This window comes from Mytilus trossulus, chromosome 4, assembly GCF_036588685.1.
Source record: "Mytilus trossulus isolate FHL-02 chromosome 4, PNRI_Mtr1.1.1.hap1, whole genome shotgun sequence".
Lineage (NCBI taxonomy): Eukaryota > Metazoa > Mollusca > Bivalvia > Mytilida > Mytilidae > Mytilus > Mytilus trossulus.
Genome location: NC_086376.1, coordinates 80506054 through 80532571, shown reverse-complemented (window position 1 = coordinate 80532571; position 26518 = coordinate 80506054). Strand labels below are relative to the sequence as shown.

At 31.2% G+C, this 26518-nt stretch overlaps 2 protein-coding genes across 5 annotated transcripts in view; one reads left to right on the top strand and one right to left on the bottom strand.

Annotated features, from left to right (window-relative positions):
• Positions 1–26151, top strand: part of LOC134716091 (cytosolic purine 5'-nucleotidase-like) — an 84170-nt gene extending 58019 nt beyond the window's left edge. For all 4 annotated transcript variants that reach the window (XM_063578856.1, XM_063578854.1, XM_063578853.1 and 1 more), the window contains exons 7-18: positions 2805–2862; positions 8304–8400; positions 9868–9947; positions 12752–12812; positions 15822–15857; positions 16131–16223; positions 16422–16488; positions 17497–17719; positions 18003–18063; positions 18640–18697; positions 19594–19712; positions 24186–26151. In XM_063578856.1, coding sequence (XP_063434926.1) covers positions 2805–2862; positions 8304–8400; positions 9868–9947; positions 12752–12812; positions 15822–15857; positions 16131–16223; positions 16422–16488; positions 17497–17719; positions 18003–18063; positions 18640–18697; positions 19594–19712; positions 24186–24389 — 1157 coding nt within the window. In that variant the 3' untranslated portion in view covers positions 24390–26151. The remainder of the gene's footprint in view (positions 1–2804; positions 2863–8303; positions 8401–9867; positions 9948–12751; positions 12813–15821; positions 15858–16130; positions 16224–16421; positions 16489–17496; positions 17720–18002; positions 18064–18639; positions 18698–19593; positions 19713–24185) is intronic.
• LOC134714352 (uncharacterized) lies at positions 20645–23826 on the bottom strand. Its single transcript, XM_063575592.1, has 3 exons — positions 22221–23826; positions 20977–21246; positions 20645–20692 (listed from the first exon to the last, which is right to left on the bottom strand). Exons 1-3 carry the CDS (start codon positions 23433–23435, stop codon positions 20645–20647), a joined length of 1533 nt encoding a protein of 510 aa, XP_063431662.1. The 5' UTR covers positions 23436–23826.
• Positions 26152–26518: the final 367 nt, after the last annotated feature.

Below are 26518 nucleotides of genomic sequence, written 5' to 3'. Positions count from 1 at the left end.
TTGTATTTTGCCTGCAACTGTTTAGTTTCAAGCACAATGTTAAGTCTTTTGTAGACCAAACCCATGTCTAGGAGGTGGTATAAGTTATATACTAGTAAAAGATACACCCCCATTCTTTATAGAAATAATCATTCTAATGCATGTTATTACTTCAATAGCAGAACATGATCAGAATGATTGGAATCTGGCAACTAAATACAAGTATTAATTGGACAGGTAGTATGCATAATTGTTTTCCAATGGCCACATTTTGTTCTGCATTAACTTCTTGGCACGTAGATGTACTCTTGGTAATGATATATTTATATTGACAAGATTACATACTTGTGGTCAAGACAGTGACCCAAACACATATGTTTTGTAATCTTTTCATAATTGATCCCACCATGTCTATGATGTTCAGTATTTGGATAAGAGACAATTTTGTGGATTTTAGACAAGAGCTAATGTGAAGTGTTAATTAACCTTAAAGATATACAACCTTGTTAGTACTGTCGTCTGCCAAAAGTAAATTAGCCATCTTGTATTTTATCTGCCAACGATTACTAACATATCATCACACAATTCATCCCTAATGCATTAATTTGAAATTATTCATCAAAAATTTACTTTTGCCAAAATGATTATACAACAATTTGGCATTGATGGAAATCATTTTAATAATTTCTTCAAAATTTGATGACGCAGATTGCTTAGGTTGTTGCCTCATAATTTAAGTAATTTACTTATGATTATGTATTAGGAAAAGTGTAAGTGGTAATCAGAACATTTTTCAATGAAATCGTGTATCATAAACACGTATTAGTCTCTTATTAAATTTTTGTTCATAGTCATTTTAGGGTATATTGAATCAGAGGGGGTGGTGCAGGGATTTATTGTAATTCCCGTTAAATGAAAAAAAAGGAAAACATGAGACTTATTTTCAATTACATTTTTTGTACTTTAAAAAAAACTAATATATAAAACATGTTTTAAATGATAAAAATTTTAAACCCAAATGAATATCTGTTAATTTCCTTAAAAACTACTATTTTCAATTGGAGAATTTTTTTTCTCATTGATTAATTTAACTGTACAATGAATAAATCATGAGTGCTGCCATATTGGTATTTCAGTTCTATACTCAAGATATTAGAGCAACTAGACATTGATAACTGGACTCATTTGATAAGTTCACTTTGACCATTATCACAAGGTTTGGTTTGTTTTTGCTTGTTTTTGTACAATGCATAGTTGACATTGAAAAAAAGCCAGAATTAACTCAAAAACATATCAGATAACAAACTGTTCAGGTTTGAGGTTTGGTACGCTTATAATTAATTAATTTAGAAAAGTTTTTTGCTCTCTCTCTCTCTCTTAGAGTAGGTAAAACCTTTGATTGGAGAGATATGTTAGACATACTTTCCTCTTAAGCAGGATAGGTTTAATTATAAATGTTTATAAATAATATTTTCCAGAATGGATTTGTACTGTTATTGTACAACGTCAAAGGTCATATGACCTCGGTGTTTACTACAAAATCATCCTTAATTCTATCTTTTTGGCAGTGGTTGCATCTTTAGAACAAACAATTTGAATTGTAGAAGGTGTGTAACTCAAACATACGTCAGTGTTTAAGATTGAATACATGCCTCCATACAGGAAATCATTCACTGCAAATAGACTTATGTTTATAATAGTCTGATCATCGCTTTTGATATTTTTATCTCAAACAAACAAAATGTAACAATCTGACTGACAGGTAAAAAAGTTTCTTGAATGGAACATAATTACTCGGTTAGTTAGATGTAGATGTTATTTATTTTTTTGCAATCTTTATAGATGATGCAAATCTTTTCTTTTTGGTTTTTTTTTGGTCACAAAAATTGTTGAGTCCATTTTTTGCTTCATTACTAATAAATATATTGGAATGCTAATTGAAAAGCAACACCCAAATTTTTGTGTGTTGAAAACACAATTTAGTTAATGATATTGATGTAATATGTGCACTTGTATTAGTGCATTGTAAAATTTGACATAAACCAGAGCTATTATCCTTGACAATATAACCCAGTATCAGTTGTTTTTAAGACCTATGGTCAAGTGGTAGAGATAGGTTTGTCAGCATGTCAGGTATAGATATCTCAAGTTCATCACCTGTATGATGTAAATTGATGCCACAAGTTGAAAGCCACTTACCTCATTTCTAAAAAAGGATAATTGAATGTGACTTGTAGATAGTACCAGTAGTAAGTATCTACCTTTCTCAGACAATAAAGACAGCCTTCATTGGGAAATTATTTAACTCTTCATAGATTCTTTTTAGCTCAAATGTTGTATTAGGACTGGAGTTCATTGGTGTAATTTGTCCAGGAGAGATAGAAAAGTTGTAGAATGATTAAATTTAAATAAGAAATCATCCAACTTACAGTTGGGTACCAGTAATATAGATTCAGGGGTAGGGTCCTGTTCTATGTATCTGCTTCAAAGTTCCTAACTAATTTGTGACACAATAATTCCTTCACTCTGCCTGTCTTTTACACAGACCATGCCACCTTGTAAATACTATTTCGCCTGAGACTGTTGTTCTCATAAGATTGTTTGCCATCTTGTAGTTGACAATATTATTTTTTTCATTTTGATGGAACTCATTTTACAGGAGTTATGGAATTTTTTATTTCAATTACTTATTTACATGTAGAAGGGCCCTCTGTGATCACATTACTCTAGTTTGATGTTTCTTCAGTATGGTTGTATGCTGGCACTTTTACTTCGAGAATATTATATAACTGATGTCATGATACAACTTTATTCTGTATTTTCAGGTATTTATATACTTGCATGTATAGTAGATTTCTTTTCCAACCATGAAGATTTTAAAAAGTAAGTATGAATTAATTAATGTGCATTTCAGGTTAAAAACTGAGCGGATATGGGTTATCTATTCAACAGAAAACCCTAAAAAAGAATGAGTAACAGTACTTCTTCATTGTAGAATTCAATACATTTGTTTTATTTTTATTGAGGTTTTAAGATATAACCATGTTACATTCAGATCAATGTACAAAGGCTCATCATACTAAAACATGTGATTGATCAGTGCTTTCACAACCCTGTAACTAGGAAAAGATTTATTTCATAGTTCAAAAAGATCAACTTGAATTCTTTGTAGAATTTTTTGCAAGAAATATGTCATAGGCACCTTTGTAATGACAACGATGATGAAAGCACAAACAGTCTGTCTTGAAATTTGTGCTTCAGTTGGTAACGAAGTTGCATAATAGCTATTGCATCAGACAGAATCTTTGGATTTGAAAACATACATAAAATAGATTTTTTTTAAATACATGAAATATCAAGTGTCAAAAATACAACAGCTTTATCATAATATCATAATGCTTACTACTTTTATCCTGGAATCCCTATGGGAGCTCTATCCATCAAAAATAGATAATAGTCTTATCTATATCTACAAACATATTAAATTTGATGGTTTCTAAATGGTAATGGATTGGGTTGAAATAGATGATAGGATTTATCATCCCAGTGGTTTGTTGTTAATTTTTGATTTATTAAACATATTTCCAAAATAATTTGGTCTCTAGGTGATAATTGTATTATTTTTGCAGAAATTCTCACTTTATCTCAATCTAGAAAACAATAAAACAGTTATGTAACATCTTGGTTTTAGGTATTTAATGTTCATGTTCCTTGTGGTTAGAATGCATGTTTTTGTTTGTCCTATATTATTTGAAGGTTAAGGATTGTCAAGATCAGTGTATACTAAGAGCAACCAATAACACCATACGAGTGATACTTTACTTTAAAAGGATCACCAACCAACAACACCCAATTCCTCTGATGAAATAGATTTACAAACAAAAACAACACATGGTTTTGAAAGCCTGAATTGATACAAACACCTGGTCCAGATAGCCTGAATTGATAAAAACACCAGGTCCAGAAAGCCTAAATTGATACCAACACCTAGTCAAGATGGCCTGAATTGATAAAAAAACCACCTGGTCCAGATAGCCTGAATTGATACAAACACCTGGTCCAGATAGACTGAACTGATACAAACACCTGATCCAGATAGTCTGAATTGATACAAACACCTGATTAAGATAGCCTGAATTGATACAAACACCAGGTCCAGATAGACTAAATTGATACAAACACCAGGTACAAATAGCCTGAATTGATAGCTGAATTGATAGAGGCACAAAATCTAAAAATGCATGGTCCAGATAGCCTCAGTTGATACAGGTACAAAAACAAACAACACCTGGTCAAGATAGCCTGAATTGAAACAGACACAAAAGCAAACAACACATGGTCCATATAGCCTGAATTGATAAAAGCACAAAAACAAACAACACATGGTCCATGTAGTTTGAATTAAAACAGGGACAAAAACATACAACACATGGTTCAGATAACTTGAATAGATGCTGGTTCAAAAACACAATGCATGGTTCAGGTAGCCTGAATTGATACAGACACAAAAAAGAACAACACATGGCCCAGATAGCTTGAATATATGCTGACTCAAAACACTATGCTTGGCTCATGTAGCCTGAATTGATACAGACACAAAAACAAGCAACATGTGGTCCATATAGCCTGAATTGATACAGACACAAATACAAATGCATGGTCCAGATAGCCTGAATTGATACAGACACAAAAACAAACCACACATTGTCCATATAGCCTGAATTGATACAGACACAAAAACAAGCAACACATGGTTCATATAGCCTAAATTGATACAGACACGAAAACAAACAACACATGGTCCATATAGCCTAAATTGATACAGACACGAAAACAAACAACACATGGTCCATATAGCCTGAATTGATACAGACACGAAAACAAACAACACATGGTCCATGTAGCCTAAATTGATACAGACACGAAAACTAACAACACATGGTCCATATAGCCTGAATTGATACAGACACGAAAACAAACAACACATGGTCCATATAGCCTGAATTGATACAAACACGAAAACAAACAACACATGGTCCATATAGCCTGAATTGATACAGACACGAAAACAAACAACACATGGTCCATATAGCCTAAATTGATACAGACACAAAAACAAACAACACATGGTCCATGTAGCCTAAATTGATACAGACACGAAAAACAAACAACACATGGTCCATATAGCCTGAATTGATACAGACACGAAAACAAACAACACATGGTCCATATAGCCTAAATTGATACCGACACGAAAACAAACAACACATGGTCCATATAGCCTGAATTGATACAGACACGAAAACAAACAACACATGGTCCATGTAGCCTGAATTGACACAGACACAAAAACAAACAACACATGGTCCATATAGCCTGAATTGATACAGACACGAAAACAAACAACACATGGTCCAATTAGCCTGAATTGACACAGACACAAAAACAAGCAACACATGGTTCATATAGCCTGAATTGATACAGACACAAAAACAAACAACACATGGTCCATATAGCCTGAATTGATACAGACACGAAAACAAACAACACTTGGTCCATATAGCCTGAATTGATACAGACACGAAAACAAACAACACATGGTCCATATAGCCTGAATTGACACAGACACAAAAACAAGCAACACATGGTTCATATAGCCTGAATTGATACAGACACAAAAACAAACAACACATGGTCCATATAGCCTGAATTGATACAGACACAAAAACAAACCACACATGGTCCAGATAGCTTGAATTGACAAGTTTTCAGGTAGCCTGATACAAGCACAAAGACTAACAGGGTTAGACCAAATCAATCTCAGACTATGGTCTTTGTAGATCAAGTTGAGCTATCTTATAAAAACTGTCCTTATATTGGTTTTGTTTTGAATAGCATATAAAGGCAAAAATTATTGATTTCAATTGCCCAAAAAGTAAACATGAAACATAGCAATTTTCAATTTCTTACAATCAAGGTAGTTTTTTCGAATTGTCTCTAATTTGTATCCACTAATTTGTTCAAGTGATTATTCAGTCTGTACTGTATGTTTTATTAGACATTTTGTTATCAGGACTATTTCACATTTAAGTTTTACCAAATTTGACCTCTATTTTTTTGTATACTGTTGTAATAATTTGGGAAATCGTTTCTTAAATTAGTATTGTGAAATTTAGGGTAATATTGTTTGGTAAAATCTCATTTCTTTTAAAGTAAATCTTTTTTATGATCTTTTCTATTGGTGTGGTCTTTTTAGTCTGAAGTGTACTGTACTTGATAAACAGATTATGTGGGATTAGTGTTGCAGACTTTTTCCCCATAATTTCATTTTAAATTTTTTGAAATCACTATTTTAAAAGAATCTATAAATTTGCGTATTAGTAGCTATCTGAAGATGAAGCTAACCTGGAGTATTTCGTAAGATAGGATGGCGTGATATAACTGATAAAACAGTTTATATTGTGATAAATCTGCCTTCTCATGGAGAGAATATTAGATAAAACTTGTTGATCTCTACCATTATCAGATGTCTAAACTTTGACATTTTTGAAAAATCACTTTAATATTTAAAGCATTATATATTATGAAATGATAGGGACATTTGCCTTGTGTGAAAAAATATTTATACAAATAATATTAGATCTATTCGAGGAAAAACAGGATATGGATATGAATTTAGTCATGATCAATTTAAACAATATAGATGATTCTGAGAATAAATAAATAAAATAAAAAGACAGATAGATAGAAGGGGAAAAAAATGAAATTTATTTTTCTCTTTAGTACTGTTTATTTTCAGTTTTTATTTAGTAACTATTAATCCACCAATGAAAATAATTAATTAAAATTTGAAATTTTTTAATTACCCCAAGGTAAAAGTTATATATTAAAAAAGATGCTTTAATTCCATCGAAATTCCATGTCTTTCTAGGTATAGAAACATTAATGATAATTTATGAATCTATGTGATTAAATAATACATTCCTCCATGTATGTTACAAAGCATTTCTGTGAAATAGGGTCACTATGATAGATCGAATGATTGGTGTTTTAATGCCACTTTCAACACTATTGTGCTATTTTGTGTCGGTCAGTTATTTTGTTTGAATAAAGTCCCTATGCCAGATGACTGATAATCCTATTCAATTAAGATGAGTGCACATGCAAAGTGCGGGATTTGAACTCACAACCTTGGAGTTGAAAGGACAGTTGTTCAACTACTTAGACTATTTGGCCACTGACCTATAATTCACAAGTGAATGACTCTGGCAAAGTATAGTGTTAGGGTGCATATGCAATGTCATGAAAAATATAAATTTTGAAAAAAATCCAACATAAGACTTTGAACAGACTATGCAAATTCATTTATTCTTTGACAAATTCCTAAAAATAGCACTGATATTCTTTAATGATTTTCAAAAATGCAATATTATAAATAGTGCAATAATTTAGTTATTATCTAACCTCTGTCATGTCAGTATTAAAAGCTTGAGCTTTTTTTTCTGCAGCAGAAAAAATTGAGATAAATTTTATCCCAGAGAAACAGAAAAAGAATGTTACATCATAAATAGAGGTTAATATCTATTAAATTAAAATATCTCTAATCAAATCAAATCAGTCTTAGATAAGAAAGCTGTAAGCAAATCTGTTTGAGGAAATTACATCAATGGAAAGAAAAGAACATCATTAATGGTGTTCATTTCAGAATTAATCAAGATGTTTATCAGATGGAACATGGCGCAAATCGTTTTCATTTTTTATTTGGATCGCCAAAAATAGTTTATATAATCCACATATGTTTTGGTCTTATTCCAGGATTTAAGATCTAAATGTGTCCATCTGTCTGTGGCAGTTAATTATAAATCTTTGTTATTAAAGTGCACTAAAAGTTCTCAGAAATCCATTATGATATAGCAGTTGCAGTTCAATGTTGCAGCCCTTGCGTGTACATTGTACATATGATATTGTATAAATTCTATTCAGTTTATATTAATTTTGAAGAATTTCTTTCCAGAGTTAAGAATGTTATAGAATCATGAGGTATAAGAATGATCTTCTTGTTTTAAAGTTCATTAAAAAGTTCTCAGAAATCCATTATGACATAGCAGTGGCATTTGAATGCTACAACCCTTTGGCATAACTTTTGGGAATTTTAGGTCCTCAATGCTCTTCTTGTTTTGTCTTTATAAATATTTTGACCTGAGCGTCACTGATGAGTCTTATGTAAATGAAACGCACGCTTAAATAATAAGCCTGGTACCTTTGATAACTATTTCATGACATATGTAAATTTTATTCTGTTAAAGTAAGAATTTATTTTTCAGGGTTGACAATGGTGTGAAATCAGGTGATATAACTATGACTTACATGTCTATATACCAAGATGTGCTAGCTGCTACAGATTATGTCCATACGAAAACAGTATGTATTTGTCTGGTCCTGCTATTTTCCCAAAAGTAAAAGATTGTCTGATACCAGCACGGATAAGCAGATTTTTTCTCGCCTGGAACTAGTATCAAAGAAAAAAGAAGAAGGAATGCTCAATCTTTGGGGCAATCTAAAAGTTTGTCTAAAGCTTTATATTTTAGATAGTAAAAGTACTGGAAACATAGCTGGTGTACAGATTACCTAGGGTCTGAAGATTTCATCTGGCAAATATTTGTTTATGTCCTTGAACTTAATTGCAGGGTCATTGATGACACATGGAAAACAATAGTTTTTATTCTTATGTAATTTTGATGCCAGATTAAGCTTCATTCCAATTTTTTTAACATTTTCTTATTTGTCATTCCAGAGTAACAACATTAATTTAAAGTAAATTTTTTTACTTGTAGTACCATAACTTGAGTTTGCGTGGATTTACTGGGAACATCACATAATTATAGGTTGAACAAAATGTTATTGATTAAAAAAAATAACATATTTTCAGTGTTAAGTGACTTTGAACATCAGATAGATTTGGAAATGATAACCTAACCCACTTTTGATTTTGAAATTTTCTCTCAACCTTTGTGTACTTGTTTTGGCTTAGTGAAATAACTAGATTGTCTGATAAAGGGTATGGGATATATGTAAAGTGAATGACAACTGGTTTTCAACAGAAATGTTTTTTATTTAAATTGATTGCAATTAAACAAAAAGAAAATGGTTCAACACTTCATATCAGATTTTGTTTAAAAGTACTGCTTATCACTGTTCAAATTAAGATGGATTGCAATTGACATATTGAAGGGCCAATTATTTCCTTGCAGGTCTACTTACCTTGAATTATTAGTAGTCCCCCCAACTAAGTCAGCCAATAAGTCAGTGTCAGATTCATTCTATTAGAGTATTTTTAACTTTTTAGTCGACAATAGTACTTCCTAAAGATTATTTTGATATATAACAAATAGATCTTTTGACTCCCGTTTGATTCCAGTATTACTTTATACAAATATGTCAAGTTGTGACACTAAGTGGATGTTTATTTTCTGAATAAAAGAGTCATTTAAAAAACTTTTACCTAGAAAACTTTGAATGAAAATATTTGATATTTACAACATTGCATCTAAAGAAAGATAACTCTAATTTGTCATGAAACTTTTACATTACATTGCCATTCATTGTCTGCATCTGTTATTTATAATGGAAAAATGAATTAGAAAAAAAAAGGATATGGGGAATCCAACCATGACGCAAAATCAAAACATGCACAACCCAAAAAAAACCACACACAAAGCAAAGGACCAGCGCTTTTATTACTGTTCTTGATCTCAAAGTCACAGTGAGGCACATGGAGTAAAAAACTCTCATCTCACTGCAAGTTTAAGATGACCCCTAGCATTGGCTTAAGCAGAGTTCTTTTCAAAAATAATTTGGATAGACTTTGCAAGAATATATTTTTTTCAGGGCCCTTTGAAAACAGAAACAGCAAAGAATTTAGAGAAATATGTGATAAAAGATGACAGATTACCAGTTCTTTTAGACAGGTGAGAATATCCATATAGGTTATCTATAAATTGTTCTGTGTGAGATGCATTTATAAACCATTATAATAAACTATCCACAACTGTCAAAATAAGTAGAGAGAACGATTTTTTTTGTGCACTAACAATGACATAGCAGCTTAATTAAAACAAGAGGTTCTTAAAGGCTTCTACAAAAACCAACTTGAATAGATGTAAAGTTTTTAACACAGAGATATTATACTTACTCCGATATACAGAGGATGCTATAAGTTTTAAATTAACTGTTGTTGTGACTTATACTTTTGAATTATAGTTTAAAGTTCCATCAAAACTTAATATTGAGACAAAACCGAAAATCAGCAACAACCATTTTTCATACAACCGCTAAAAAAAAATTTGCGTCGTATAATGGTATGATGTCGTTGTTGTGTGCATTGTCCGAAGACACATTTGGTGTCTGTACAATAACTTGAGTTTAAGTCAACAGATCTCTATGAAATTCAACAATAAAATTGAGAATGGAAATGGGGAATGTGTCAAAGAGACAACAACCAGGCCAAATAAAAAAACAACAGCAGAAGGTCACCAACAGGTCTTCAATGTAGAGAGAAATTCCCGCACCCGGAGGCGTCCTTCAGCTGGCCCCTAAACAAATATATACTAGTTCAGTGATAATGAATGCCATACTAATATCCAAATTGTACACAAGTAACTAAAATTAAAATAATACAAGACTAACAAAGGCCAGAGGCTCCTGACTTGGGACAGGCGCAAAAATGCGGAGGGGTTAAACATGTTTGTGAGATCTCAACCCTCCCCCTAAATCTCTAACCAATGTAGAAAAGTAAACGCATAACAATACGTACATTAAAATTCAGTTCAAGAGAAGTCTGAGTCTGATGTCAAAAGATGTAACCAAAGAAAATAAACAAAATGACAATAATACATAAATAACAACAGACTACTAGCAGTTAACTGACATGCCAGCTCAAGACTTCAATTAAACTGACTGAAAGATTATGATTTCATCATATGAACATCAGGCACAATCCTTCCTGTTAGGGGTTTAGTATCATACCATCATAACATATATGAGAAGAACATAACCCGTGTCATGCCAACAACTGTTTTTAGAATAAATGTGTTTAGTTCCGACGCAAAGACCTTATCAGTGACTCAATATTAACGTCAAAATATGCAATCTTTAATGACTTGACAACAGTATCGTAATTATATCCCTTCTTAATAAGTCTATTCAAAGGTTTTGTAAGTTTCTGAGGTGAATACTGACACCTTTGTGCTTTATAAAGAATATTTCCATAAAAAATTGGAAGAAGGTTCAATACCACAAAGAAAGGTTGAGATTGATTTTGGGGAGGATGATATTATGATGAAATTATACCACAATATTTATTACCACAAGAAGAAGGTTTTGATTAAAATGAGGGTTATGGTGCCAACAGTTTAGGAATTTAGGACCAAAAAGGGGCCAAAAACAAGCATTTTTGTTGTTTCTGAATGTTGTCTCATTGGCACTCACACCACATCTTCCTATATATAATAACTTGTGTGTAAGTTTATGGATCTCTCCGATTTTGGACCATAAGGTTCCATATCACAAAAGGAAGGCTGAGATTGAGTTTGGGGGTAATTGCTCAATTCATGCAGTATTTAGGGGCCAAAAAAGGGCCAAATTCAAGCTTTTTTCTAGTTTCAACGATAACTTGTGTTAAAGAGTATGGATCTCTCTGACATTGTCCAACAAGTTCAATAAGTGAGGGGCCAAAAAAGGGGCCCAAATAAGCATTTTTGTAGTTTTCAGTCAATTACTTGTGTTAAAGTGTATAAATCTCTGAAATTATACCACAATTTTCCATACTACAAAGGTAAGATAATGGAGGGGGTACAAATAATTAAGCAATTAGGGTTTTTCTGGTTAAAGGACAATGTAGACAATTTAAAAGCAGAGAAGGGGAGGTAAACCAATTAAAATTTAAAGAAACAATGTTATATATATGCTTGATTACTTGATTACCTTCCATACACTGCTTGAAAATTGTGTATTAGGAAATGATTGTCTTGAGATGTGTAGTACATGTAGTAAATTTATTGTTGGAAGTTGCTGTTAATTAATATTATTTTTAACCATGAATGTACCCGATATGTCATTTTATATTTTAATATTTTATGATGTATTTAAATGAGAATTTAATGTTGCCAACTCAATAAGAAATTTGAATTGAGATATTATTTGGAATAAGAAAACAAGGGAGGTGAAAAAAAATTTGGGAGGGGGTAAAATTTATCATTTCAGATTTTCAAAAATTAAAAAGAATTTTTCTTCAAATATTTTTTTTTAAGGGGATTTATATTCTACAGCATAATTTTGCTCAAAAGGAAAAAAAAATTGAAGTTCATTAGACCACATTCATTCTGTGTCAGAAACCTTAGCTGTGTCAACTATTTAATAACCATACAAATTCAGAGCTGTATCAAGCTTGAATGTTGTGTCCATACTTGCCCCAAATGTTCATGGTTTGACCTCTGCGGCCGTATAAAGCTGCTCCATGCGGAGCATCTGGTTACCAAAGAAACTGTATGGAATATTGTGTTTGTTAGTGGCCACATCTCATCATTTCTTATCATATTTTAATTAACACTTTATATTAAAGGTTTATATGAGCAAAATCATGGAAACCTGAATGATCTTTGCAGTTGAAAGGATAATTATTGGAGTTGTTGCTCTTGGATAAATATGATAAGTTCCATGATGAGGGGCATTGGACCATTGGTTTACATATTTTATTTTCCTGTTTTATTTTTAGAATGAGGTTACATGGATCTAAAGTATTTTTAGCAACAAATAGTGATTACACATACACAAATGTAAGTATGTATCATTTTTTATTTATATGGATCTTGGCTGTATACCAGCTTTGATTATTTGTAATATCTTCAATTTTTCACTTATTCTTACAACATTTGTATAAACTTCAAGATTATAAAAAAACGGTTTTTTTCTAAAGTGAACATTGATTGGTTAAATATTTCTCAGTGTGTTTGAATTTGTTTGATAGCCTTTTGGTCATGACTGTTTGTCTCTAATATTTAATTAACTGTGCATTTGTAATCAGATATCGCAGATCAAATTTATTCGTTCTTTGTGTAATCATACGTTTTTTGATTGAGTTAAGTCTGCTAATTGATATTTTATCGTATGTTTTTATATGTTGTGATGTTATGCTATTGTTTTAGAAAAAGGGAGAAGGTTTGGGCCCATTAAAACGTTTAATCCCGCTGCAAATGTTTGCACCTGTCCTAAGTCAGGAATCTGATGTACAGTAGTTGTCGTTTGTTTATGTAATATATACGTGTTTCTCGTTTCTCGTTTTGTTTATATAGATTAGACCGTTGGTTTTCCCGTTTGAATGGTTTTACACTAGTAATTTTGGGGCCCTTTATAGCTTGTTGTTCGGTGTGAGCCAAGGCTCCGTGTTGAAGGCCGTACTTTAACCTATAATGGTTTAATTTTTAAATTGTTATTTGGATGGAGAGTTGTCTCATTGGCACTCACACCACATCTTCCTATATCTATATATGGTAGAAAATTTTGTGCAAGCTAGGTTCTTTTACTAAAAACACATGGATAAAGAAAGCAAAATAAGAATACAGCACAGATCTAATAGAACCAAAACAAAAATTTATGTACCTCCTTCTTTTTATATTTTCGCTTTGTTGATTATTTTCTAGTGTTGTCAACGATTAACCAGTAACCGGTTAACCGGTTAATCGGTCAATCGACCGGATACCGAATACCAAAAACGCTGACCGGTTAACCGGACTTTTTTCAATTTTGATAGATTTGATACAAATTTGTGTTGAAAATCAAATCATTAAATAGTTATGTTTTATTTAAAAATTGTCGTTGTGGTAATTAGTTTGACAGATCAATTGTCCAGTATATTGATTGCTATTGTTAATCCTAAAAACATAAAATTAATTGAGTTCGGGCAGGAAATAAAAGGGGCACTAGCTGTCAAATTCATGGTCACCAATTTGACTCAAATTTTCACATTTGATTAATAACAATGTAAAACATTTATCCAATCTATCAAACGTTTAAAATAAACAATTTACGGAGCATGGGATAGATGATATGTAGGTTCGTTTCGTGTGTATTAAAATCCAGATGCCATCTAATTAACTATCGATTTGACCTCAGATGACCATATAAGCGATGTAAACACAAATAAAGATATGAATAGGTTAAACCAGCACGTGCAATTGGATTTTTATAGGTCTGTTTGATTTGAATTTATAGATTAAAAATATAAGCTTCTTATTGTTTTTAACCGTATAAGAATGATTTATGTGGATCGAATTAGTAATCAAATGATTTACCGTAGTTTCACTTTCATTGTTGACATTTTGTTTCTTAAAATAACCAGTTCACGTACAATGCATGCGTTGTCAGTCTCTAGCTAGGGGGTTAAATTGAAGTTCACATGAATACCGGTTAGAATGATGATGACGTATTCACTTGCAAGTGAATCAGTCAAAAATTATGTATAATCGCTTATTTCAATAAAATTAAAGCAAATTGATTGCTAAAAGCAAATTATTATTTCATTATTCCAATTCAATTAATGATTAATCTAAAAAAAATCATACTTTATTTTAGATTAATCATTAATTGATTTTTTTATATATATCGTAGCTAGTGCTCCTTTAAGACACATAATTAGTAAACATGTTTTTATAACAGTAACTTTAAATCAGTAGTGAGATTTAATTTTGCTAATTACTTTATTATTTTGTTTTTGATCTAATATTGTGTAAACCTACATTTAAATGTGCAACCTCCGTAGTGCAAGGGTTAGTCTTACTTTAAATTCAAAAATTGTGAAATGCAAACCAATGTGAATGTACTCAATGTATACGTGAAAGTACGAGTAACATGCTTAAAGAAAAAAGCAAACACAGTGAAGAAACAGGTCGTACAATGACCTATAGTTGTTAATTTCTGTGTCATTTTGATCTTTTGTGAAGAATTGTCTCATTGGCAATCATACCAAATCTTCTTTTTTATAATTAATCATTTCAAATTGCAACACATCCCATTATTTTCGGAAACAACAAGAGAAAAGGAAAGATTAATAGGTTTCAGACATATGACATATTCAATTCTACGAGATTAAGATTTTTTTTTAATTTTAAACTGGGAGTTGGTACAAACGCTATAGTTGATACGGTGTATTTGATTATTAGTCAAACCCCGCCAGGAATCCTCACAGACAAGCCTTGAAATGCTAAAGGAAAAACTTCAATTCTCAAAGCTTATTTATGACTTGGATGAAAGGTTGTCAAATTGACACTCATACCACATCTTATATCTATGTGTAGGGTTCTATTGATAAGGCTTTCAAACACCAACTTAAATTACCGGTTAACCGGTTAATCGGTCGAACGATTATCCGAGTAACCGGTTAGACAAAAGTGTACGATTTGACAACACTATTATTTTCTTTAAAAGTGTTGTACTTTATATTTCAATTCTTCATTTATCAATGTGTTGTTAATTTGATCACTGCTCTTTATTAGTCAAAAGTCAATTATGTCAAATTTTCTTGCCTTTGTTTTGTGATGTCACAAGAAAGGCAGTCATGCCTGATGACATCACATTATTAGAAAATTGTCTTTTTGGAGATGATTGAAAATCATTAGGCAATAGGGGAAAAAAGTTCCACCAACGAATCTGCAGCAATACAATATTTCTATTCTGTCAACAGTTAAGTTATGTCCCTTTATAGCATGATATGCAAGTTTGGGCATCAGCTGTGTCATATTTAATATTATATTAAAGGTACAATATATAAAATTATATTTTTATTTCAGAAAGTAATGAAATATCTTCTTGATTATGATGAAAAGGTAAGACTAAGAATTTGTATTAGGAAGCAGCTTCATTACATTTCATTTCTAACTTATTCAAGGGAATGAATTTAATGGTTGCAAAGTTCTAATTCTCCATAACAGTTTATCCCTATTGTGTAAAATATTTTAATTCTTATACATTGTAATAAATACATGGAACTTCTAAACCCAGTAGAAATTGTCAGCAAAACAAATGTATTTCTGACCTGTGAGCAATTCAGGCTCTAAGAAGCCTATTGTTTAATATATTTTTGTTTTTGTTTATTTCAGAGAGATTGGACTGACTATTTTGACTACATTGTGGTAGATGCTAGAAAACCTTTATTCTTTGAAGGAGGAACTATTCTACGTGAAGTTGTTAGAGTAAGATAAATGTATTATTTCATTTATTTTTTGTATGTCTTTTGTTTCACTATGTAATTGACATGCAAGTAGCTGAATCTTCTATATTTTAAAGAAATTAAACACAGTTTTGAAAACACATTTTTTTCACCCAACCACAAAACTTATTCATATAATTGTATATGATAACAGTAACATTAATTCAAACTTGTATTTCAGGACACAGGAAAATTACAGATAGGTTCACATACAGGACCAATTAAATCTGGAAAAATCTATTCTGGAGGTAATATTCTCTTTTATTGATATGTATCTACTACAAAACACAGCAAAACTTAAGTAATGCATCTAGTTCTAACTGAAGTGTATTGTAATTGACCTGTATAATGAATTAAAATAAGTCCATGCTTTGGGTTTTGGTAGTTTATATTGCAAAATATATTTTATTTTTTTTATTAGCAGCAATAGTTCATGTAGCATTTTAAGAAATGACCTTTAGAATGTTGATTTTTATTTTACAATTTTTTTTATCTACCTTGCCTTTCAAATGAGTAGGTCCAGTAAGACCCCTTTTCGGGCCCAAAATATGGCAGTTTTACAAAAGTGTTAAGATGTAAACTTTAAGTTATTTATTGGACAGTAGAATGGTTCTGCTACATAAATATGGGCTGTTTTTTACATTACAATGCACATATATTGGGTACTAGCACCAATAAATCATGCTAAATTACTGAAATCTTCACAATTCAAGCATTTTAGTTAAATTTTAGACTGTTTCAGTGTTAAACGAAAGTGGCCGCATTCGTGTTCATCCAAAGTATTGAAATGGAAGTTGTATTTGATGATAATACATAACATATATAAAGATTGAGGATGAACTCGGATGCGGCCACTTTCGTTTTTGACAAAAAACATATGAAAAGTGACATTTTTTCGCATATTTGGTAGATTTTTCATATTTGAGCTTGATTCGGATCGTTTTTTATGATAAGTAAGTTAAAATCTTTCACATAAATTAATTGATTCATATGAAATAGACACTTAACTGTTTATAAAAAGTGGTCAAAATCTTTCGTCAGATGAAACTGAAATTTGAGGCCAAAATCGGTCCTTACCGGACCTACTCCTTTGCACTTAAGAAATATGTGTCTCTTCTCAATCCACAAAAGACTTCTAAGTTGCTTTGGAGCAAAGGGATCAAATTGATACAGTTGTTGTTGGCAAACCTGTGTTGTTTTTTGTGTTGCAGGCATTTTTAGTTTGTTTTAAATTTCAAGTTTATGTTCGTTTTTAGGTTCTGTTGATGTGTTTTCTGATATCATGGGAGTTTTAGACAAGGAAGTACTTTATATAGGAGACCATATATTTGGGGACATTTTGAAATCCAAGAAGATGAGAGGTTGGAGAACATTCCTTATTGTACCAGAATTAGCACATGAACTGAGAGTATGGACAGAAAAACAGGACTACTTTACACAGTTAGAAGACTTTGATGCTAATATAGGGGAAATATATAGGTATGTCTTATCTTGCTAATATAGATTTCATTTTGAAAGTAAAAGGCTGGTAATGCAGTACAGTGAAATTTCTAATTTATATCAAATATTAACAAAGGTGTTGATCATGCTTATAATATACATGGTAAACTGTGGAAGAAAGGAAAAATGTTATTTCAGGTTCTTTTGATTTTGTTCATTTTAAAAGCAGTCAAATCTTTGGTAAATATAGGAGCTTTAGACTGCTATTTAGTTATTTTGAATAACATTGTACATCATAAATATTATATATTTTACATTTCAGAAATTTAGATAGCAGTTCCAATAAAAAGCCTGACATTAGTAATATCCAGAAGGCCATTAGGGTAAGGCCTTTATCAACAGTAGAGTCATTTGGAATTTTTGGTCTCTATTTACATTTTTTTTATCTGTAAAAAATATAGGAGTAAGAACAACTGAAGGTCAATATAAAATATGTGTATCCTGATTTTATTTTAGACTTACTAAATAGTTCTACAGCAAATGTCATTCATTCTTCTTGTAGAAGGTCAGTAGAGTATTTTCCAATTACTGACTAAAGGTATTTTGTAAACAAAGGGGACAATATATTGGTTGGAAAAACTGTATCCTTGTCTTCAACATGCCAGTGGTGATCACAGTAGTGGTTGAAGGGGTTGCAAACACCACCTGCTGAGCTCTGCGTAAACTATGAAATAAATTTAGTCAGTAAAATTGAAGACCATTTAAAAAATCTTGTTTACATATTATTTTTAATCAAAGTTAAGAACAAACTATACAGTAACATGGGCAGATAAAAACTCATGCAAGTTGATTTCTTTGCTTTTGTGACATTACTTTTATATGCATTACAGTTTATTTATAAGCATAACACAAGTACTAATACTGTTTGAATCATTAATTTTTTTAATCATACTTTCTAGGATGTAACTCATCACATGGACATGGCCTATGGCATGCTTGGAAGTCTCTTTAGAAGTGGTAAGTATGTAGAGCACAAGCCATGCTGTGTAGTCTCTGTCACATATAACTTTATGATTATACATTCAATTGAGATTTCTGCTGCAACAAGGGGCATATTGTATTACCGGTACATTGGGTATATGTTTTGCTCAGGTAACTCCTTCAATTTAGAGCTACAATTTTGAATTAAGCAAGGTGCTTAAAAAGACCACAAAGAGAGGTTCTGCATGTAGTCAGGAAATTAATTTTCTTTAAATTTAATAGAATGTTCGGACATCAAGCGTCATTTTGGCGGTAATTATGCATAGGGTACATGCTTTGTCTGTCTAACTCCTCCAAAAGTTTCAAGGTAAAACAAAAGAATACAAATGTGCATTTATTTACAAATGTTTATGCCCCACCTACGATAGTAGAGGGGCATTATGTTTTCTGGTCTGTGCGTCTGTTCGTCCGTCCATTCGTTTGTCCGTTCGTCCGTCTGTCTGTCCGTTCGTTTGTCCGTCTGTCCCGCTTCAGGTTAAAGTCTTTGGTCAAGGTAGTTTTTGATGAAGTTGAAGTCCAATCAACTTCAAACTTAGTACACATGTTCCCTATGATATGATCTTTTTAACTTTAATGCCAAATTAGAGTTTTTATCCCAATGTCATGGTCAACTAAACATAGAAAATGATAGTGCGAGTGGGGCATTCGTGTACTGAGGACACATTCTTGTTCTTAAATGATATTTTAACAATGATAAGAGATAAATATTTTTTTGTTTTTTCTCACTTTTGTTCAACACAACAAAGTTTGACATAAAAACTTCCAAAATACCATGATATTGCACATTTATTGTACCTTAACATTAAACCTTGTACAGTGCTTGTTCATTTCTTTAAAATGTACAATTCATATTTTTAATGTTTATTTTCTAGGTTCTCGACAGACGTTTTTTGGTAACCAAGTGATGAGATATGCTGATCTGTATGCTGCTTCTTTCCTCAATCTGCTTCATTATCCATTTTCCTATGTATTTAGGTCACCAGCTATGTTGGTATGTAATATGTGTACTGTCAATTATTTACTGGTGAATTATATTTATTCAGATTTTCTTACAAATGAAAAAATAGAAAATAGAAAATCACAAAGAGTTGATATTTTCCTTGCAAAATTCATGAAAAATTCAAACAAAGAATTTAAGATAAATGCTTTCTCGCTGCATTGATGATCCATTTGTGGCCTTTGGCTGTTGTCTGCTCTATGGTCGGGTTGTCGTCTCTTTGACACATTCCTCATTTCCATTCTCAATTTTATTTTCTTACAGTGGAAAAAAATATTTTATTTTTATGCCCCTCCCCCCAACAGTGGAGGGGGCGGGGCATTAAGTTTACCCTTGTCCATCTGTGCATAAGTATGTCACCCTTTGTCTCTACCTTTGCCTCAATTGAATGTTATAAACTTTATGCACAATGCTTATTACCAAAAAACACAGATCAAGTTTGAATTTTGGTGGTGTCACTTTTACTGTTCCAGAGTTATGCCCCTTTACAAATGGAAAAATTGCTGAATTTTTTGTTTCTGTTGTACCTCAACCAAATGTTATGAAACTTATGCATAATGCTTATTACCAAAAAAAGTAGATCAAGTTTGATTTTTGTTGGAGTCACCTATACGGTTTAAGAGTTTTGGTATGTCAATGTTAAACACAAAGCATATGTAAACGTTTATACAGAAACAAACAAGTCAACCAAAGTTTTATACTACAAACATTAGGAAATGAGCTGTACAATGAAAACTGCTACCTGTTCAATAACTGTCAGTAATGAAATAATGAAAGTGTTCTAGTCTTATTTTATGCATAAATTTCTATTTTTATTTTATTAAAAATCATATTAGACTATATATTTACAAAAAAAGAAGATTGCAAATTTATCAGAAGGAGATATCAGGAATTTATGTTAAAAGCAGAAGTTGACTTTTACTCAGTCAATACGTTATAGGACCTGTTATATGATACTGATTCTCGTCAAAAGTCTATAATTGATAAAATAATATTCAAGTGAAAGATAAAAACTGTTTCGTCCCTGCCAAGGGAACTCATCAGGTGGCTTTTAAATGGCTACCACGACAGTTATTTAATTTTAATTTACTTTCTTTTTTTTCTTTTTATATACAAATATCTAAATATTTGTATATCCATATTTCATACATGTAGTGTTACTAAAGCTGAAGAGCAACATTTACCAGAAATTTTTCTTACAGCTAAACACTTTAAAATATGTATAAAAAAACTCAATCAAAGGTAATTTGTAACATACCTGAGGCTTAATGCTGGAAAGCAAATCAAATGATGTGTTCTGAATGATGCATGCAGATCCAAATGCATGATGCATATGTGCATGGTTGTCTTTTCTTTCATCGTGCACATTTGTCATCCAGTTAATATTATCCCCTACAAGTCTAATTCTTTTTCCTGATTTTAAGGCATCTATTACTGCAGAATTAAAGTGACCTCCATACTTGTCTAATATGGTAAGACTATGTCCATAACTCATGCATGCCCCAATTGAATGTAGACGATCAAATACCTGTAAAAATTGAAATTTCAATAATTTTAGTCTCTTCAAGAAAATGAATAAATTGCTTAAAAGTTACTTTTCAATTCACAAGATGTCTGCTTATACATGTATAACCACGTCCATTGTCATTTTTCGAATAGTCACATAGGGAAATGTACCTTTTCTTGATATTTTAACATCAAGAATTGGTATAGTTAGACAATAAGGTCAATAGTAAACCTGAAGTTGCTTCACTGTAATTACATGTGTGTGTTTGATTACATTTAAAGATGCTTAGAATCATTTGTGGCTTTATTATGGAAGTTAGTTGTTGTTTATCATTTTTTTTTAACATAAATCATGATATGATGGTATTCTTATTTAGATTTTTCTGCAATTGTTATTTGGTTTTTATGTCTATGAATGCCTTATGGTATGAATTTTCTCATAGTTGTAAATAAATAAGCTTTATTTAGAGTCGGCATGGTATATAAAACATAGACAAACATAAGCTCTAATGAGCTTTTAACCAACATTGTAGAATGAATTGAAGTGCGTTTTTATGGATGCTTATATCAACATAGTATGTTTGATTGGTCATTATATCACTGTTAATTTAGTTATCAATGATTCATTAAATTTGGAGGAAAAATAAGCTAGGTAGTGATTTTGCATCTTTAATTTTTTTATATTGAATGGGAGATAACTCTTATACAAATTTGAGTAAAATATTTAAAGAAAACAAATTAGTTGGTTTAAAAAGAGACTCAAAGCAGGTACATTTAATTTTATATACAGTGTTCTCCCCAGATATTTCATTTAGCATCCTGGTAAACAGGAAAAATTAAAATACCATCTTTCTTCTAGAAATTAAAGCATCACATCTATAACACAATCTATAAGAAATTCACTTCAGATAGCATCACATTTAGAAATATAGCATCACCATGATGCTAACAGGCCCTAGGGAGAACACTGAATTATATATGTTAACTTCAATTTACCTTTTGATCACACAAGTTGTCAAACAAAATTGTATTGATCATGTGCTGAACCTTGCTCAATTCTTGGTTGCGACTCTGTGCTAGCAAAGAATAAATAAACCCTATCCTCGGGACCATTGATGTAATGCGATCAGACTTTGTTTTTTCTGTCAAGTTATCTGGTAGCATAAAACTCAATATTGTGCGACATAAAACTGGGAATTCATCACATAGTTCTTCTACAATTGGACTCCAATTAAAATTTATCATATCCTCAAATGATTTCCCATTCAATACACTAAGCTTGCCTCTTTTTCTGTTTTTTAAAATATCATGCTGATTGGATAATATTTTCATCAGTTCATCAGTTATAAGATGTTTGAAGGAATCATACTTTAAAAGAGTTTGAATAAGTGCAGATCTGGATCCCAGCGGCAGAACTGACACGATTTCAGCTAATTCTACTGGTGATAAATTATCATATTGTTGTTGTTTGACTATTATTTTTTTCAAACTTTTCACTGCTAATGTCTCTTCTTCTTTGGGTAAAGTTTCTTTTGTAGTCTTAATTTTTGATCTCTTCCTGGGTGTACTAACAGCACTATAGATGTGATCATGACATTCAACATTTATAGGTGTATCCTTAAATAATTCTTTACTACATGTAACTGTACTATTTGATTTGTTTTTCCTATTAAGAGCAAGACTATTTGTTTCAATTTCAATTTCAGGTGTAGACAGTGATATCCCAGAATCGTTAAGTGTATCATGATGCTTAGGTCTGATTGGCGTGCATGTAATATTTGATATGTCCCCGAGCTGTTTTCTCACAGTGTTAAAATTTTGTGGTGTTGAAATATTACTGGAAGTTGACATGTGTGTTGATTTGGGTGATGAAGGTGTAGGATTTTCAACATTTTCTCCATTGTTACTAAGTTTTTTGGCAGGGTTTGTATTTTCATCTGTAAAACAACGTTTGGGTGATATCAAATGAAAATTTTGATTACATTTAAATTTGAATTCTCTGACACTATTGTCAAGACTTGACAACTTTCGCTCACATGGTCTGCATATGGCACCGTCAACCACATCAATTTCTCCATATTTTAATAAAAGTTGAGCAATTCTTTTCTTTTGTCCATGACTTGAGTCTATCAATCTCCATTCAATTTTTTTCTCTTTTTGTATTTTACAAACCACGCATATGTTCAGGTTTGTTTTTCGTGGTGACGGCATTTACATTGTATTGAAGACAAAGTACGTTTATGATATTTCATGACATAATTAGAGTTAAACATAGTATGCATCAGTAATTTCTACTGTTTCAGTGTCAGTTCATTATTTTTCTGTGGTCTGAATTTCTTTATTTGCAATATTAGCAGTATTTATCGAAAAAATCGTGTCGTCTGTTTGTTTACATTTTCTCCATTGCCCGGCATTACTAAATGTTGCGTGTATATATATTAAAGTTGATTTATAAGGTTTACATGTAATAATGTCTTCTGCTTCTATCTTTACAATGTATATTACTGATTTTCTCTTCTTGTCTGATTCTTAATTTCTTACAATTCTTGTTATTTCTTAAAAAATACTATCGTCTGTTTTGTTTACATTTTCGCTAATATTCCGGATGTTGTACAGTGACGTTGCTATGTAACATAGTAACGTGAAATCTCGTTAAAATCTCCAGGGCAAAATTTTGCCCTAAAATCGGGCCATACCGGTTGTTTAAGTGAAGCGTAATACAAGCGGATTCCAGAGAGATAATTTTCCCGCCAAAATTTGAATGGCTAATATCTCGAAAACAAGCACATGGACCCCTATATTTTTTTTGCTTTTTTTATTCCTAAATTCATCTTCTATCAATATACACTAGTTTTATGAAAAGTTATTTATTTTGAAACTGAGCAGCGAACATCCTTAAACGTAAAAACACAACATTTTTTTTAAGAGTCCTTTATTTTATTTTTTATGTATCTTCTATAGATGCCTCATGAGTCAACAGTTCGACATGAGGACAGATTACCAGAGGAAGCAGAGGTGATGGCCAGTCGCTCCAGAGACTTCAAACAGGCTGAAGAAAGGAGGAAGAGACTACAGAGATCAGATAGTACTGTACCTCATCTGTATGCAAACACACCTCACCAGCTTACACAAATAATGGATGATGAAGAAAGCTTATCAGATTAAAACTGGAAAAAAATCTGAAAATAAAATTATTATATTAGAGGTAGATAAGGCAAACCCTGTTTTTTCTCTTCCAAAGCCATTAGGGCAAAATATAATTATCTCTAGTATAATTCAATGTGAAACATATCATTTTACAAATCTCAGCTTCCTCAATAATTCCAGATACTGTTTTAAGATCATATTGCCATGTTGTTTACAAATGAAATTACCAGTAATGTTTAATGTTCTTTTCTTTTAATTAATGTATCTTTTTTTATTCATAGCATAATACTATTTACCAATATATTTTTTGTAACATATATACCAATATCCTTATAAAGCTTACCATTATATTGTATGAGCTTTTTATATTGCTATGATGTGAGTTGCAGTATATTGTATTGTTTGCTATCTGGCTACAGTTTTTGGAAGATAATGAATGATGTTTCCTATTAAAAAAAACTGGGAAAAAAATTAAACTTCAGAAAAAGAATTATATTTAGTTCGATATACATACATGCCATAAAAATTAAGCAAACAAATTGAAATTTTTTATTTAAATTATTTATTTTTTTTATATATTTTTGAAAATGTCTTAACTTATTTTTTATGTTTTAACCCATTTGTGTTTTGTTATTTATGAAAAAAAATGTATGACTTTTATGACGTGCCAACATGATATGGACTGAAATTCCTTACCAATGGTTGATGAAGTTTATTTTGTTATATTGTTACTTCCCTTTCTACAAATCATGTAATCCGTAATTGTTTTGAAATACTTGTTTTTTTCTATTAATGACTTGAATGAATTTTCAAATTCTAAATAATATAGCTTTGCATCTGCATCTAATAAAGTTTAAAATTGTTTTTTTTCCTTCAATTTTTGATAATTTAAAAAACAGTAGGGGAGACAATAGCTTTCTTTTCAAAGTAATTTCAATTATAAGAATATTTCTACCTCGTCATAAGGGACCAAAGATTAAGTAAAGAAATGCTTATCAAGTTATTTTTTGTTTGTTTTCTGAAATAAGTGATATTGTTTCCTGATACTTCATATCATATATTTATTAGCTTAGTGGTTGAAATAGAATTTCATATTTTATAAATTTAGTATACTTTAGTCTTTGTGATCATGTATATGTTTTTTACTACGCAGTGTTTTCCTTCTTTATTTGCATTTTAATGTTAACCAATGGTTTGTCTCAGGTTTTCAAGAAATTGTTGCCATTTTTGAAGAATGAAATGTCCTTTATTGTTTTTGTTGTTATGGTGAATGTGATAATAGACTAGAGAAAAAGGTTATGATTGTGTATAAAAACAAGTCATCTCTTTTGAAAGCTCATATATGATGGCTTTTTTTGCCCAACAATACTGGTACAAATTGTCTTAGTGTTCATTTTTGTCAAGTATAAACAATGGCTTGTTCAGGGTCTTAGTTGTTTCTTGAAATATTAAATTACATGTTGACTTTAAGAAATATATCAATTTTACTACCATAAATATTTGGATCTAGGCCCAATCTAATATGAAAACTTGACAACTTGTTTGGAATACAAATATTTCTAGATGTATAAGTGATATAAATTTTACTCCTAAGATGTGTAAATATGAATGGTGTGGACTGTTATCTTAGAAACTTTGGAATATCATTAACAAACATTTTTCTCAATTATTGTGATTTTTGTCGAGCCTTCGACTTTAGTCGAAAAAGTGAGACTAAGCGATCCTACATTCCGTCGGCGTCGGCGGCGTCAACAAATATTCACTCTGTGGTTAAAGTTTTTGAAATTTTAATAACTTTCTCAAACTTGTTTATGATCATAAGAAAGTATCCAGAAAATAAAATTGGATTTTTTCCGTATTTTACTATAAATGGACTTAGTTTTTTCTGCGGGGAAACAAAACATTCACTCTGTGGTTAAAGTTTTTAGAATTTTAATAACTTTCTTAAACTATCCTGGGTTTGTAGCAAACTTGGACAGAAGCTTGTTTATGATCATAAGAAAGTATCCAGAAGTAAATTTTGTAAATAAATAAATCCATTTTTTCCATATTTTACTTTTAAATGGACTTAGTTTTTCTGCGGGGAACCATTACATTCACTCTGTGGTTAAAGTTTTTAAAATTTTAATAACTTTCTTAAACTATCA

What these genes read in the sequence shown, in the direction of transcription:
- LOC134714352 (XM_063575592.1), bottom strand. Translation starts at nt 23,435, where the DNA reads ATGCCGTCACCACGAAAAACAAACCTGAACATATGCGTGGTTTGTAAA. An exon ending in ACAACTTGTGTGATCAAAAG is followed by an intron (nt 21,247 to 22,220) that starts GTAAATTGAAGT and finishes CAATTTTTACAG; the next exon opens with GTATTTGATCGTCTACATTC. An exon ending in TTTCCAGCATTAAGCCTCAG is followed by an intron (nt 20,693 to 20,976) that starts GTATGTTACAAA and finishes TATCAATTATAG; the next exon opens with ACTTTTGACGAGAATCAGTA.